Raw genomic sequence first — 15,330 nt, 5'->3', positions numbered from 1 at the left:
CCCAGTTCAGGGAGATGTACACATGCTAGCTCTTTTGGAGCTAGCACCTAAAAATAGTAGCGTGGTCCCATACATAGCCTGGACAGAGGTGTCTTTACAGAAGGATCTGGCCCAAGGAAGCGTTTATGGTGCAGTTCTCATCAGAGTTTACTTGATGTTGGCTGTTTTCCCTTTACACGGTCACTTACGTCATGATCAGAGTCTCCTCGCCGGGCTCACCCAATACCCCATCAACAAAGAGTGGGATGGACGTGAAGCTGTACTTGCTCCAGGATCTCCCTTCATCGAAACTTAACCTAGTGGGAAAAGCAGAAGCGTCACCATCTCTCAGACACAGCTGCAGGAAATGGAGCTGCTCGACATAAAGAGACAAAAGGTAGGAGCAGCCTCAACAGCGAGGCAGGCCAAGTTTTAAAAAATATGACTAAGGATTTTGGGTGCCTACTCTGAGTTGCTTTAAAGGTGCTTGATTTGCAGCACATTCTGAGCACCCACCCTCTGAAAATCAGGCCCTTTTCAGATGTCACAGGGTGAGCATCATAATGCTGAGGCTTCCAAAACCAAGTCGCTTTTGATAATCTTGATTTTAATGCCCCACACAAAGATTTCTTCTGGTTTGGCTAAAAGGTCTCCATCCCACTACTGCTGAATCCTTTTAGCCTGCCAGAGCTAACAAACAGCTGTCTCTGCTCTTGGCCACCGCAGTCTAAGTCCTAGAAAGAACTACTTGTTTTGGGCATCATAAATCAGAGCATTGATCAAGCTAGTCTGGCATGATACTGCTAATCAGTGGCCAATACTTAAGAGGTGGTAACTCATGAAGTCATGTGTGAGACTGTAATTTTAAAGGCAATCCACAGGACTCCACAGCCAAGATTTTTAAAAAGTGACTTGTGATCTTTCAGCTTGAGATACCTTAAAAGGAGCTATTTTCAGAGTGCAGGAGCTTGGCACTTTCTGAAAACGGGGTCCCTTTCAGGCGTCTCACGATGAAAATCCAAAACCACTTGTCGCTTTCTAAAACCTAGATCTGTGTGTGTTCGATATTGGCAAGACGCTGACTGTAGGGCTGGCTGCGTAAGGATAAACAGCACAAAGCGATGCTCTGTCCGGGTAGTACAACAGCTGCTCCTAGTGGTGACAATGCTACTTTATGCGTTGGATAGCCCTGATGCGATCGAATAAAGTTGTGGCCGAACTGCTGCCCTCCATCTCGGAGATAATTTCAGCCACTGATTTGCAAATAAAGCACATTTGGAACCCATCAGGAGACTGAGCCTACTCCAAACTCCAACTTAATGGCCAGACTCAAGGGGCCAAACCTTCACCTGGGCAGATCAGTGTAGTTCCACTGATTTTAATGGAATGATGCTGATTTACCATCACTGAGGATCTGGTGCCAGAACTAAATAACCTGTTTCCCCACTTGCACTTACGTGTGAAGTCACCGGCACCGCTTTAGCCTTATCGGAGTGAATGCCTGTAAATTTCTTAATTGACATATTCCGGCATTTAGCTGAACAAAATTAGTCACAGTTTAACTGCCAGCAGCACATAATCTGGAATGAAGGACTCCCTGACAAATGGGATCAGCACGGTCACAGTCATTACCATAGATGTCTGATAGGCAAAGATGTGTGTTTCATGGCGACCAGGACTCCACCTTGATCCAGGTACAAAACACTGTGCTCCTCTTCAAAGATCTGCAAAACATACATATACCCAGGTCTGTTTTCCTTAGCCTTGATAAAAGGCCACACTCTTATTCAGGAAGAGGCACTGGATGGGAATATGTTTACCAAACTAAGGAGCAGGGGAAAGACACGTTATTACCCAGACAGTTCCGATTTTTTACATTGCTATCTTGCTGCCCCCTTGTCAAATGAATTTCATCCTGCTACCTGGTAGGGAGAATCTATTTGAAATGTGATACTTTTAGATCATCACTCATCCCTACCCTGCAGAGTGGGGAGCTTTGTTTGAGGTGCAGGAAGCTTCACTTTGCAGGTGTCTTACAAAGACCATATGGGAGGGGTTTGAGAGAACAAAGAGAGCTGGGCAAACAATGCAAAAAATTATTTCCCTCAGTATTTGTTTACATATTAAAACAGGTTTCCTTTGGCCGGGTCCCTTTTACATTCTTCTTCTGCAAACATCCATGTAGTCCAGTTTTGGTAGTAGTCCTCAGATAGCACATTTTAAGATCACTGCTTGGCTAATTTAGGAATTCAGATTTTAGGGGTCTAATCTCATGTCCATTGACCTCGATGGAAAAGCTTCCATCCACTTCAATGACACAAGACCAGGTTCTAAATGTACACACCTGATCATAAGAGTTGCACTCTTCCAATCAGAGAGAAGATATGCTACTCTGTGACCGATCACAACAGAGCTCGAATTTTGGATTTCAAATAGCGAGCCATGGAACGAAAAGGAGTTTTGTAAAATGCTCTTGAATAGCAAATAAATGATGGAGACCCAGGATCTATTTGCAGCCATTTCTCCAACAAAAAGGTGAGAAGATCCATCGAACAAATTATTCATTTTATTAATTATTCACTCAGATCCAGCAAGAATAAAGGCACATTTCCAGTAGAGAGGAAAGTCAGTCCAGTGGTTCATGCTTGCTTGGGACTTGAGAGACATAGGTTCATTTCCCTAGTCTGCCCTAGACTCTCTGTGTGACCTTGGACAACTCAGAGTCTCTCTGTGACTCAGTTCCCCACCAGTTCCCGTAGAATGGAAATAACAGCACTTCCCTACCTCGCAGGGGTGTGATGAAGAGGAACACACTAACAGTGTGAGCACTCAGATACTGCAGAGATGCGGGTCAGGTAAGTACCACAGAGAAATAGTTTTGCGAGTGTCCCTGGAAATCCCTGCCATTTTCTCCCTCTATTCACCTTCGGAACTCCTCTCCACCGCTCATATCGGCTTGACTCATCCTTCCTTTTTTTAAAATGGGAGCAACATCCAGACTCCATAAATGTTGATCTCTGGGGGAGGGGTTGCGGGAAAGGGAAGTGCTGTATAGCAACATGAAGGACTCTGTTCTCCATTTCCCCACTGCTTCCAGCCCATGCGAACACTGGAATGCTGGAATATACAGAGTGAGTCAGAACAGTGGTCCCTTGAATCCAGCACCCTTCAATCATCAGGGCCAGTATCAGACACTTCAGAGTCAGGGCCCAAGCAATGGCGCTCCCCACCCCCAAACTCATCTCTCCTGCAAGGCAGAGCAACTGCCAGTCCAAGACTGACTATTTGCATTGTCAAAAACATCTAACTATACACTTAATTTCAATGTATGAGAATTATTGCATGTTAAATAAATGCCAGCTAATTATTACAACATATTTAATGGTGCACAGCAGCCATGCATTAGATTATCCAGCCTTCTACCTGATTGCTAAATCTCATTAGTTATGTGCTCTCAGAGTAAGGGATATTTAATTAAGATGCAGAACAGTGGGGAGGGAAGGGGGCAAACACATTTGTTTCAGTAATCACAGTGTCTAACTCGTGTGTCATGAGGCTTTGCTTCTGTGTGTGAGATTTATAGTCCGAGCAGAACACGAGATATTTTTCATTCTCATCCATCTTCTTTCAGGTTAAGTCCTTGGCTTGATGTGCTCCATCAAGAAGAAAATATGCTCATGATTCTGCTGTGCTGTTCGGGTCAGAGAGGACCTTGTATTTTAGAGACTGTTTGTCTTTGCAGTGGTCATGCTAGTGACCAAGGACTGGATGGGGATCCTTGATAACTGTTTGGAGGGTGTAATCATCAGAAGGGAGAGGAACTGTTGAGGTTCACACAAGGGTATAACTAAGAGTAATATGAAAGGAATAAGAGACAGCACTTGTCCTCTCATAATAAATGAAAAAAGGTGACTGCCAATGAAATAGGAAGGCAGAAAACTTAATAAAAGGGAAGATTTTTTTTTTAAACTAAACACATGTTAACCTGTACTATTCAGTGCCATAGGATATTACTGAGGACAAAAACTTAATCATATTGGGGAAAAAACTAGACATTTATATGGATACTAAGAATATACACCGTTATATTAGACAGGATACAAAATGTAAGCAACCCAAACATTCATGCTTAGGAACATAGGAATGAAAGAACCAGCATATTGGATCAAGTCCTGTAGTTCAATATCCTGTCTCAGGGTGGCCAGCACCAGATGCTTCAGAGAAGAAACCCTGGAGTAGGCAGTTATGGGATAATGTGTCCAAAGGCAAACGTTTCCTCCTAACCAAGTTTATTAGAAGTGGGCTAGTAATCTAAGGCCCTGATCCAAAGCCGATTCAAGTCAATGGAAAGGCTCCTATTGATTTCAACAGGCTTTGGATCAGGTCCTAAAGCATGAGGGTTTATATCCCCTTCCCGGAACAAGCCAACCACTTGTTGGCAGGGGCGTGGTAGAATTTTCCTCTTTTGGATAGGTCCATGGACACGTGTACATTTCTAAGGTTAACTCCTTCCTTAGAAGCAACTGGTCCAACAAGGACAACTGGCCTGATCCACTGTGGCAATTTCTATGCCATAGTATCTGAATGCCTCACAATGTTTAATTTATCTTCACAACACCTCCATGAGGCGGGGCAGTTTTATTATCCCCATTTTATAGATGGGAAACTGAGGCACAGAGAAGCTAAGTAATTTGCACACACACACAGAAAGTCTATGGCAAGGATTGAACCTGGCTCTCCCAAATCCTATGCAAGTGCCCTACCACTGAGCCTTCCTTCTCTAGATGTCTGCTCCAGCCACCCAAAACTCTAGTGCAGCTAAACTCCCATGGAAAGCCACAACCAAACTCCCTTCAGCTGTATTTGAAAATACCAGCCTTGGTGGCAGGGACACATTCCCACTTTTTAACAAGAAATAGCATCAGAAAAAAGCCAGTAGGAATTACCCTTCGCTTGGGTTAGTACCAATTATTCTGCCACCAAAAAGGAAAAAAAAAAAAAACAGATCGCCTTTTTAAAGCAACTCACCTTCCCTTCATTTGACACTCAAGGCTGTGCTTCACGTTATTTACCTGTCTCCACGTGTTCCCAGCGTCCGATGAAACAAACATGCTGATGTCATTGTCTGACAATTCGGTACCGATGTTACCTGTAAGGAGAACCTGATTCAGTGCAACAACAACATTTTAGGACATCAGAAAGCGAGCTGCCTCAGTGGTACAAATGGATTTTTACCTTTTCCTAAGCAAAGGATTTCAGTGTTGGGGAGGGGGAAGAATTGTGATTTCAGTTTGGCAGGGAAACTTAATTACAAGATCAAAGTCCAAATACTTCTATTTCCATACACAGTGGGAATGCAATAGGTGGAATCTGATGTATACAACAATTTATGGACAACAGATAGTAACTGAATGTTTCATACCAGAAGCCACGATAATGCTAGGGGCAGTATCTCGGCTGGCGATGTTTCCTGAAGTGTAGGGGTTCTCTGAAACCTTTAGGTGAAGATGCAGCGAACAATAGGGCTGGAGAAAAAGAGTGGGGTGGGGGAGAAGAGACAAGTCATAAAGGGCATCCCACCATTCATTCTCCCTTCCCAATGGTCATTCGTACATCAGAGTGATGACCATGGAACATCAGAACAGAGGACTGGAAGGGGTCCCCTGCTATTGTGGACAATCCGTGAGAACCTAGCTTTCCTTACTCCTTTCCTGAAGGCTAAAAAAAAAAAAGCTAATTGCAAAATAGAAAAAAAACCCAAAAGCTGGAAGCAAATGGAACGCCAGCCCGAGGGACATATGCCAGCCAGTCTGTGAACAACAGTGTAACAAGGTCTGAGGATACCATTAGCACAGCTCTGTGAGCGAAGCACTGCAAGCCGCTATGTATTGACACGGGCAGTCTAATGAAAAGGCAAACCCCAAACTGTCTTTCAAATCCTGGCAGCGAAAAGCTGGTTCTCTCTCCCACTCTTTTGATTCCTTTTATTTAAAGAGATCTGTTCCATGCCATAGTAACAAGGCAAAATTGTAAGGACAACAACAAAGAGGAGAGGAGTAGGAGATGCCACAGATACATTGTGCATGCAACTGCTGGTATTATTCATCATTCATTATTATTACGATTTTAAAAGGGACAGATATCCTAAGCCAAGGAGCTTACAATCTCAGGGTCCAATCTTACAAACAGATCCCCACTCAAGATCCCTCGCTCCCATGCAGTGTCCAACTGGAGACAATGAGCCTCTGTGAGCATGGATCTCTTTGGAGGATTTTACACAGGTTGCAAAAAGACAGAGCATCAAACCCAGAGGGGATGAGAGTGCCGAATAGGGAAAGGGCAGAGGAGGGGTAGAACAGCAAGACTGAGAATCTGGGTGGTTTGGATGAGAGGAGAGAGTGTGTTTGGTGGACTGGAACTAGGGGCAGAAGGCATGAAGATCTGTGGGTGGGAAAAGGATGTAGAGGGGCAGGGGATGGGTCTTCTATGTTTGCAGAGTGCCTGGCACACAGACAAACTAGAGAGGTGAGAGCACATGAAGCCTCCACTGAAACTAACAGGAACTGGAGTTGCTCAGCTCCTTTCTCAGGATTTGGTCCAATCATAACACATGCACTCTGTGGTAGTGATGTAAGTACGATCTCTACCACGTGCATCTGCAAAGACTGGAGGAACCCCACAGAGCATACATGAGAAACAAAGGTACACCCACTGCCCTCCAACACCCTTCTAGGAGTGGGAAGAAGATCATGATTAACCAGAGAATGGGCACCGTGCCCCAGAACGATTCATAGAAGTTAGACATGGATGAGACCTACAGTGAAGACTAGAAAGGTTGTGATTTACTGAGTGAAAGGATGTATCTGCAATGCTGTAGCATAGCAAACTTTTTTCAAATGCCAACCTGTTAATGGTAGGCCTTCCTTTGGCTAGTTCAGGATGGTCACTTGGAGCATAATATTGTCCCTGCTGTGGACATACTTATGCCTCTCAGAGTTTGAAATGCGAGTCCCTCAATAAGGATGTCAACCACCAAAGCCAGCAAGTACCACTCCTACAAAGATGAGCCCAATGGCCGTGTCGGGAGGAGATTAGCTCGCTTCTTAGACTTCAATCCTTTTAGATTATGCTGCTTGAGGTTTCCTTTTATCTTGTATTTGTATCACTTCATAGATATATATTGTATAGGTGTAAGCCCCACTGATGAAAAGTGCTATATAAAAGCCAGCTATTATTGCCATCATTATTACATAGATTCAGGGTATATAAAAACAAGTACTAAGACCCAGGCCCCAGTGCAAGAGCTGACATCCTGCCTGTCATAATGCAGTAATGCCTAGATGCCTCAACCAAGATTAGAGCACCACCTAAAAGCTGACCTTTCCTCTCCACCCACACAGCTAAAACTATTGTTCAGCTTCTCATCGTCTTGCATCTTGACTACTGCAACCTTCTCCTCTTTGGCTTTGACAAACGCGTTCTTGCCCCATGTACATCCATGCAAAGGTATCCTGGCTTGTCACTTTGACCCCCTCTTTGCTTCCTTCCACTGGTTCCCCCTTCTCCACCGCATCAAACACCAGCTTCTGGTCTCCGCTTTTAGGCCTACCCCTGCACAGCCTATCATCTCTCCTATGATACTGAGACATCATTATTTGTTGTTATGATTGATTCATTTTGTGGTAGTGCGTAGGAGCCCTAGTCATGGATTCAAACCCCATTGTGCCCACTCAAAGCTGGGTAACTAACACCCCGAGGTGCTTTTGCAAGCCCCAGTCTAAAACCCTGCCCCATTGGGCACAATATCCTATTTCTATAGCACTTCCACAAGTCCCTTTTCCTGTGCTCCTTCTGATCAAAATGTCCCCATGGAGCCCTGGTTTATTTTCAAGCCTCTACTACATTTCTAGCAGTTCTGCTCAGCCAATCTCAGTGCTCTGCTTTCTGTGACTCTGTGCAGCGTGAGGACTCAAGACGTGCCAATCTCACTGCCACTAGCCCCAAAATTGAAAGAAGATTTTTAACAGCTTGGGTCTCTCCTCCAACTCAAAGCTTGTTGCTCTCTTACTTCGCATCACCGGTGCATTTTCTGTACAGTTCCCCCCTTCCTCTCCCCTGCTACAAGGCTCTCACTTTTATTCAACCAACGAAAGGAAAACTGGCAGCTGGCTCTTTCAGAAAGAAGACCTGTCCCAGCACGTGCTAGTAAGTCCGTTTAGTTCAGGTTTCTTCTAATTCCTTCCTTGCACATTTCTAGCTCAACCTGTGATCCAGACCTTCTGTGCCCTAGTTGGTCCCTGATCTTCTGGTATTCCATCCCTTGTTAATACCTAAGCATGACGAAGTATCCATACTGGCTCAGCCAATGGGTGTGGCATCCTACCTGTTTCTATAATTTGACACTCCAGGGGAAGGCTGAAAAACAAACAAGCCCCTCTGACCATGTATTTCACCTGGCCAGTTTGTGCAATGCTGTAAGATGAGTGAGGGAGGGCCCCATTCCTTCCCATTCCCTACTCCTACAGGCAATGACCCAAAGCCGACTGAAATCAGTGGACAGAGTCATATGGACATTAGATCAGGCCTGATATTTAGGCCTAGATCATCCAGTTCCCAGCCCAATGCGTGACAGGGAGTGCAAGGTTGCTGCTCTCCAGCACCTACTGGAGGCTACGTGGGATGTAGGTTAAACAGGAGACATAGTCCCCTGCACAGACTGGAAATAAACAAACCAATGATGTGCTTGTTCCATTAGTCAAGAGAGCAAACGGGGAAAATGGGGCAAGATTTGGATGGAGAATGGGCACGTGTGAAGAAATTTAAATGGAATCCAGAGTACAAAGAGGTGCTTGGCTGGGCAGTCCCCCCTTGACCTTACTGCTCATATTAGTCAGGAGTAAATTAATAGCTGGGGAGCAGTATGGCCATTTCATGCAGGACTGAGTTCCCCAGCTCTTGTTCCTGCCCCATCATCTCTCAGCTTGCTGTCAGATGACATGCACTCAGCCACAGCACTGTATGGGATGAAGCCGGGTGTTGCCTTTGGCTTGCATAGCTATGATCCTGTTGATAATCATGAGGTTATCCAAAACTTTGCTATCCAGTTCTTAAGAAGAGAGTGTTTAAGAACAGCAAAAAAAGAGCAACCACCCTTTGTCATCAGGAGCTGCCCTCTCCCCAGTGTAAATGGCTCATAACCATTGCACTACAGTCAGTGTTACTAGAGTTGTGCGCTTTGTAAATCCTGTCTCTAGCCCAAGGGCACAGGTAACCTATGTTGTGGCTACCGGCGACTCAGCTACAAACTGGGAAAAGCTGTGGGCTGTTTCTACAGGTATCATGACAGCTGTTACATCTCTGCAACAGGATGCAAAGCAAGCCCGGATATTGGTGAGGCAGTGTAGACCAGTGGGCTGACCCTGGGGCCAAGGGTAAATAGCTCTACAGGGATAATTGGTGCTGTGACACTGTCCGGATGCATGACCTTGAGCAACTCACTTAACTTCTCTAGGCAAAATTCTGCTCTCGTTCACAGCAGGGCAACCCCACTGAACTCAGTGCAACACCTTCTCCAGCTGTAAAATGAGGAGTATAACAACTATATACCTAACAGAGTTTCCCCAATACCATGAAACTCCCATCCAGATTGGGTGCTACTGTAATATATAGAATAACAATTAATAAAAATATAAATACTCAGTATGATTACATGTAAGATTCAGAAGCTGAAACTGCTGTTGGTTTATCTTCAGTCTTACAGGACTGGGCTCCCAGACCAGACCCCAAACCCTCCAAAATCCTAGTCCCTTCAGTCTGCCAGACATTCCTATAGCTCTCGGATTCCTTCATTACTTTGAAGATCCTGTTGCAGGACTGCTGCTCATTTCTACTTTGGCTCTCTGGGGAATGGGAGGCAAGGAGCGTAGGTGGAGTGGGAAAAACATAGGGCTCTGTCCACTAACTTCCCACCTCTTATGTGCCACAATTAGGGGCTAGCTAAATGGTGTGGATAAAGTAAGAACCTACCTTGCTCAGAACTCAAGTCTCAACTTTTCTGAAGGCCTATAAAATCCATTATTTTTCCTTACGTGTCATTTCCACTCCCCCTCTGCCCCCAATTCTTGCCAGTTTTGCAGAAACAGAAGAAGTACTAAAACACAATAATAATAGGTTACAGAGTAGCAGCCATGTTAGTCTGTATTTGCAAAAAGAAAAGGAGTACTTGTGGCACCTTAGAGACTAACAAATTTATTTGTTAATAATAACCACCTAACTCTTATACAGCACTTTTTATCAGTAGATCTCAAAGTGCTTTGCAAAGGATGTCAGTATCATGATCCCCATTTTATATATGGGAAAACTGAGGCAGAGAGGGGAAAGTGACTTGTCCAGTAAGAGTTTGGGGTTCTTGTATGTATTTTTGTAAATACATTTTGTAAATTTTGTAAATTTTTGTATTTTTCTTGCCTTGACTAGAAGCAACAAGTCCTGAAAATCTTACAGGAGAAACTGTTCTCATAAGATGCCCTGCTCGGTTCTGCACACCCAAGAGGCTCAGTTAACCTTTGGAGAAACATCTGCATTTTGTTGTGCTGATCTAATCTGCCCCTTGCCCGCCACCCTAGTAACCTTCTCCTCTTGATGTCTCCGTCATTTCTGTGTGAAAGTCCCACTGTCCTGTAAAAAGGCTAGTAAATCCCTAGGTACCCTGTTGAGAAAGTACATACCCCCACTGCAAATGAGCTGGGCTCTTCTGCTGGGGTACATCATTTGTGTTACAGGAGATGAACCCAAACCAAAGCCCTGACCCAGATCTGAATTTTGCAAATGGCCACTATATTTATAATGGGCTGAGCCAGAACCCTTTGATCTAGATGCACTTGGATTTGACTGTAAGCACTTCCAGGCAGACACCATGCACCTACCACAGGTGTTTATTACATACTGTTGCCGTAGCACTTTGGGGCCCCAGCCAGGGATCGGGGCCCCACAGTGCTAGAGGCTGTACTCGCACAATGAGAAGATGGTCCCTGCCCCAAAGAGTTTACCATCAAAGCCGATGATGAGAGACAGCAGGTGGCTACAGCAAAGACACAAGTACAGCGAGACCATTATGGGAAGTGCTTCCTGATCCTGACTGGCTCCCAACAGTCGGAGCTGTGGGGGTGTCCAGATTACTATCCCAATCTCTGTATGGGCATGGGAGGTGAGACTAGGATATTTATTTTGAAACAGTTGCAAAATTCCATACAAACTCCTCTGAGTTGGTTTTGCTAACGATTTTATACATAAACACACAGATTTTTGTAATGTGTTGACTGCCCTAGTCTCTGGCTATGCAACATAAGTGAAAAACAAGAAACATCTAATAATAAATTACCTACAATAGACACGGCAAAGCCCCCATCCCCCTTTTAATTCTGCAGCTTGTGCCCATCTCTGGTGACTGCCATATCTCAGGAAGATCCTTCCTGAAACCTGCACTGGTCCCCTGCTGGCATCTACAAATAGCTCGTTTGCCCCACCTAGTGTGCAGAATTTCAACAACACTGTGACAGAACCGGCTGCCTCAGAGGAGATCATCAGCTCTACAGAAAGAAGCCTTATTGGAGAACATTTCCTTCATTAAAGATATATAAATAAATAAAATAAAATAGCCTGGCTCTTCCCATAATGTCTGGCTGCCCAAGCCTAGCATCACTGTGCCCTTGTAATGAAGCTTCCTGTCCGTGCCATACAGCATAGCCATGAAGACCAGTCCTATTTATTGTTTAAAAGCCTGTATCATCTTTGTGTTGTTACCTGGGGGAAAGTTGTTGTTGTTTATTAAAGCAGTACTTACTAGGAGGCAACGAACAGGGTTTCCTCTTAGATCAGTGTCTGGAGCTTGCAGCAAGCGCCAGTCTCTTCCTTTGTTGTAGGTGATGAAAGTTTTCACTTGGTTGTCAATCTTCTTGTTAGCCAAGAACATTCCCTTTATCCCTGCTACCTAGGAAAAATTGACATGGCTGAAAAAAAAATATCAGTTGGACTCCGATCTCTGATGTGCACATGTGATTACCCGTCAAACCCTGTAGGGACTGAGTCACAGCATCTGTGTGATGGAATCTAGGGGGAGAATTGCCAATGGGTGTTAAAAGGAGGAAAGTTATGGGCTTTATTGGAACAACACAGAGAAGTGCTGCAGATGGGAGATAAAGCCTGTGCTTTCAAAAGAGTGTGGAAACCTGAAATGATGTAGGTAACACTCAGTACAAGGTGACAACCTCTCTCTTTGGTAAGAGGAAATACACAAGGAACAGTCACTCATTTCTCTCTGCTGAGTCAACCACAGCAACTGCTCCCTTGGAAACAAAACAATAATAAATTAATACTTTGCATTTCTATAGTGCCCTTTGTCCAAGGATCTCAAAGTTCTTCATTAATCACTGGTATATTAACCTTAGAATCCCCTGCATGTATTTTTATCCCAATTTTGCATGTGGGGAAACTGAGGCACAGAGCAGTTACAGTGACTTGCCTATGGTTGTGGTAGAGTCAGAAATAAGAACCAGATCTTCTGACTCCCTGTCCAATATTTTACCCACAAGGCTATGCTCCCAGACCCAACATCCCGTTGGCGTTGTGAAAAGTTGCTATGTTGCGTTGTTAAAAGGTGGATTACATATAGAGTCATGTGAGAATCAAGCAGGAAAATATCTTTGTTTTGCTCAACGCACCTGGCAAAACATTCCAGGTTGTTCAACACACTGAAAATCAATAGTGCAATATCCACTGTAGCTTGAGAGCGAGTCTGTTAGGCTGTTGCTTTATAAACTATGAGAGCTATGATGGGATTGGAGGGGGGAGGGAACATGCTATCTGCCATCGGGGTGGTTCAAGGGTCCACTCCACCCCTGTTCTGACAGCAGGGAAGTGAAGGAATTGATGCACAATGTCAGCTTCAGTACAGACTGGCAGGGAAAAGATAAGGGCATTTGCAAATGTAATGGAGGGGGGGAAAGCACTATAAGGGAAAAAAGATCTATTAATAAAGACAGAAGGGGATGAAAAGAATGATGGCTCAGAAACAACTGGTACACCAAATATTTTTCTATAAAATCAGTGTTTAGCAGAAAAAAAATTTAGACCATTTGGGAATAAAAAAATAACTTAGATGTGCTTTAGTCAAGTCCAATAGAGGGGTAGCTGGGTGAAATGTCATGGCTCATGTTAGACAGGAGATCAGACCAGACGATCTAATCGTCCCTTCTGGCCTCAGACTCTGTGAATCTATGCTGTATTAAGAGAGCTCTGAAAAGCAATTCCTTTGAAAATATGAACATTTACTGGCGGAACTGACCAAAGATATCGTGGCTGCATGATTCTGATGAAATGTTTTGTTCAAATTTTAAATTTTGACCAAAAAACCAAAGAGTGAAATGTTCAGTGAAAATTACACCATGTTTTCTGCATGGTTCTATATACTAGTGAGCTAGCCTGGATGATATCGATCTTGGGCATTTAAGGGAACTAGTGAAACAGTAAGTTTGTTTTGCTAAGAGCAAGTAAAAAAAAATTGTCCCAAAAATTGTGTGAAAAAATTGGTTCTCTTTTGTTGGGAATTTTGAAATTTGAACATTTTTCCATCATCTATACAATAGCAGTACTCATCAGGCTCAGTCCACCTCCCCTTTGAGGAGACGTACCCAGAGAGAGGATCTGGCCTAATTATTCTATACACACTGCCACCCTCACACACTCCACTGAAACCAGACAAGATTACATGTGACAAACACCCCCGCCCCAAACACACCAACTTGACCCCATCCCAGCACCAGTACCCATGCTGCAAACACACCACGGACACTCTTTTCTAGATGCTGCTGTCCTCACACCTGCACAGAGTTTATAGGATTTCAACTTTTTTAATTTGCCTTTGGATTTTCTTTCTTTCTGTTCTTCATCTCCATTTATCCCTAAACACTTACTGTTTGCAACAATCCTACTGGGAGATTCACGCTGGATGGCTTCCAGCTCTCCTCCAGCCAGAACATCAGATTTCAAGGGAGGTTTTTGCCAGGCTCAGTGTCAGCCAGTATTCTTTCTATCTAGGTAATCAGCAGATCCGACGCTTCCCAGTTCCTACCATCTGTCAGCCTAATAAAACAAAGGCTTTTCTTTCCCCCTGGGATGTAGGACACCTTTATATAATGCAGTGAAACTACTCCTTGAACTGACAGTAATAAGAGGCAACAGCCTTTCCACGGGCTGCCAAAGTTGCAGATCGATTAATAGTGAAGACTTCACCAGGATGATGAAATGGCCATGCCCGTTCCCTGCAATTCATCTGCATTTATACAGCACCCGTTCGGGCTTTCTACATTGACATCTCAAGGTGGTTTCCAGTTAAAGGATATTCAAAGTCAATCCAGCTCATGGAGTTAATACTGAGGTAAAAAGTGTCTTCCCTTTTAGAGGGACTCAGTGTTATTCAATGGATTTCATCTTTCAAGGTGGGAAACCACCTGTAGGACACCTAGGGTGAGAACTTTGCCCTGCTCCAGCCTCTTTGTGCCATGCAAATGAGCCAGAGTGCCATAAAGGGGCCCTAAAAGCCCAGGTACCATCCGGGGAAGATTCCCACCATCCAGACACTGCAGAAGACAGCTACTAGTCTGCCTTCCAAGGACACCTTTGCAAGGTCTGGCATAGGGAACATGCTAAGAGAAAGTCAGGGTGGGGCTTCAGCACACAGCTCTGTGGAGATTCTAGGGTGCTCAGGGAGGTAGTCAGAATCTAGACAGATGCCATGGGGAGTCTAAGTAACACCAGGGGCCACTCCAGTCCCCAGAGCAACTCAGAATCAGGAGGGTGCTACAAGTGGCTTAAAGCTGCCATTCCTCCCTCACCTCTTGACTATGAGTTCTGGGCTGTGACTCTTAGAGGTGCAGCATAAAGACCTTCAGCCTTGGGATTCTATGGCCCTGGGACTTCACCTAGGCAGGGTGTTGTGTGTTTTATGTGATCACTAGATTATGGCTTTTACAGTTCCCACAGCAGGAATTCTGGCTGAGTCAGCTAAAATTCCTTCTGGGGGTTCCCAGGTAGTGAATGGTTGCAGCAACTGCAAGGTGCCGTAGAGCTGTTGAGTTAGGCATGGGCTCCCCTAAGTGTATGGCCAGTTCTGTTGAGGCCAGATCTTACAAGGAGATTCAAGGGTGAACCTTCTTGTACAACAGTACAAAATCTGGGCTCTTTGAGGTCCTTGGATAAAAGGCATTGCACCAGTCCAAAGTTACGTGATGGTGTTCAGCCACATAATGTCTCCACTAATCACACTCGTGGTACAAGGTTGTGAACGTTCATCAC

At 44.5% G+C, this 15,330-nt stretch overlaps 1 protein-coding gene across 1 annotated transcript in view; it reads right to left on the bottom strand.

Moving 5' to 3' along the window:
* The window catches only part of SORCS1 (sortilin related VPS10 domain containing receptor 1), a 424,272-nt gene that overhangs the window by 68,327 nt on the left and 340,615 nt on the right, over nucleotides 1–15,330 (bottom strand). Inside the window, exons 10-14 of the mRNA XM_073354427.2 lie at nucleotides 11,822–11,968; nucleotides 5,402–5,504; nucleotides 5,052–5,128; nucleotides 1,612–1,703; nucleotides 189–296 (exon numbers count right to left, since the gene is read on the bottom strand). Coding sequence (XP_073210528.1) covers nucleotides 189–296; nucleotides 1,612–1,703; nucleotides 5,052–5,128; nucleotides 5,402–5,504; nucleotides 11,822–11,968 — 527 coding nt within the window. The remainder of the gene's footprint in view (nucleotides 1–188; nucleotides 297–1,611; nucleotides 1,704–5,051; nucleotides 5,129–5,401; nucleotides 5,505–11,821; nucleotides 11,969–15,330) is intronic.

Source organism: Lepidochelys kempii, chromosome 7 (assembly GCF_965140285.1).
Source record: "Lepidochelys kempii isolate rLepKem1 chromosome 7, rLepKem1.hap1, whole genome shotgun sequence".
NCBI classification, from domain to species: Eukaryota; Metazoa; Chordata; order Testudines; family Cheloniidae; genus Lepidochelys; species Lepidochelys kempii.
Note: the sequence above shows the minus strand (reverse complement) of the source record. Positions and strands in the feature narration are given on the sequence as shown.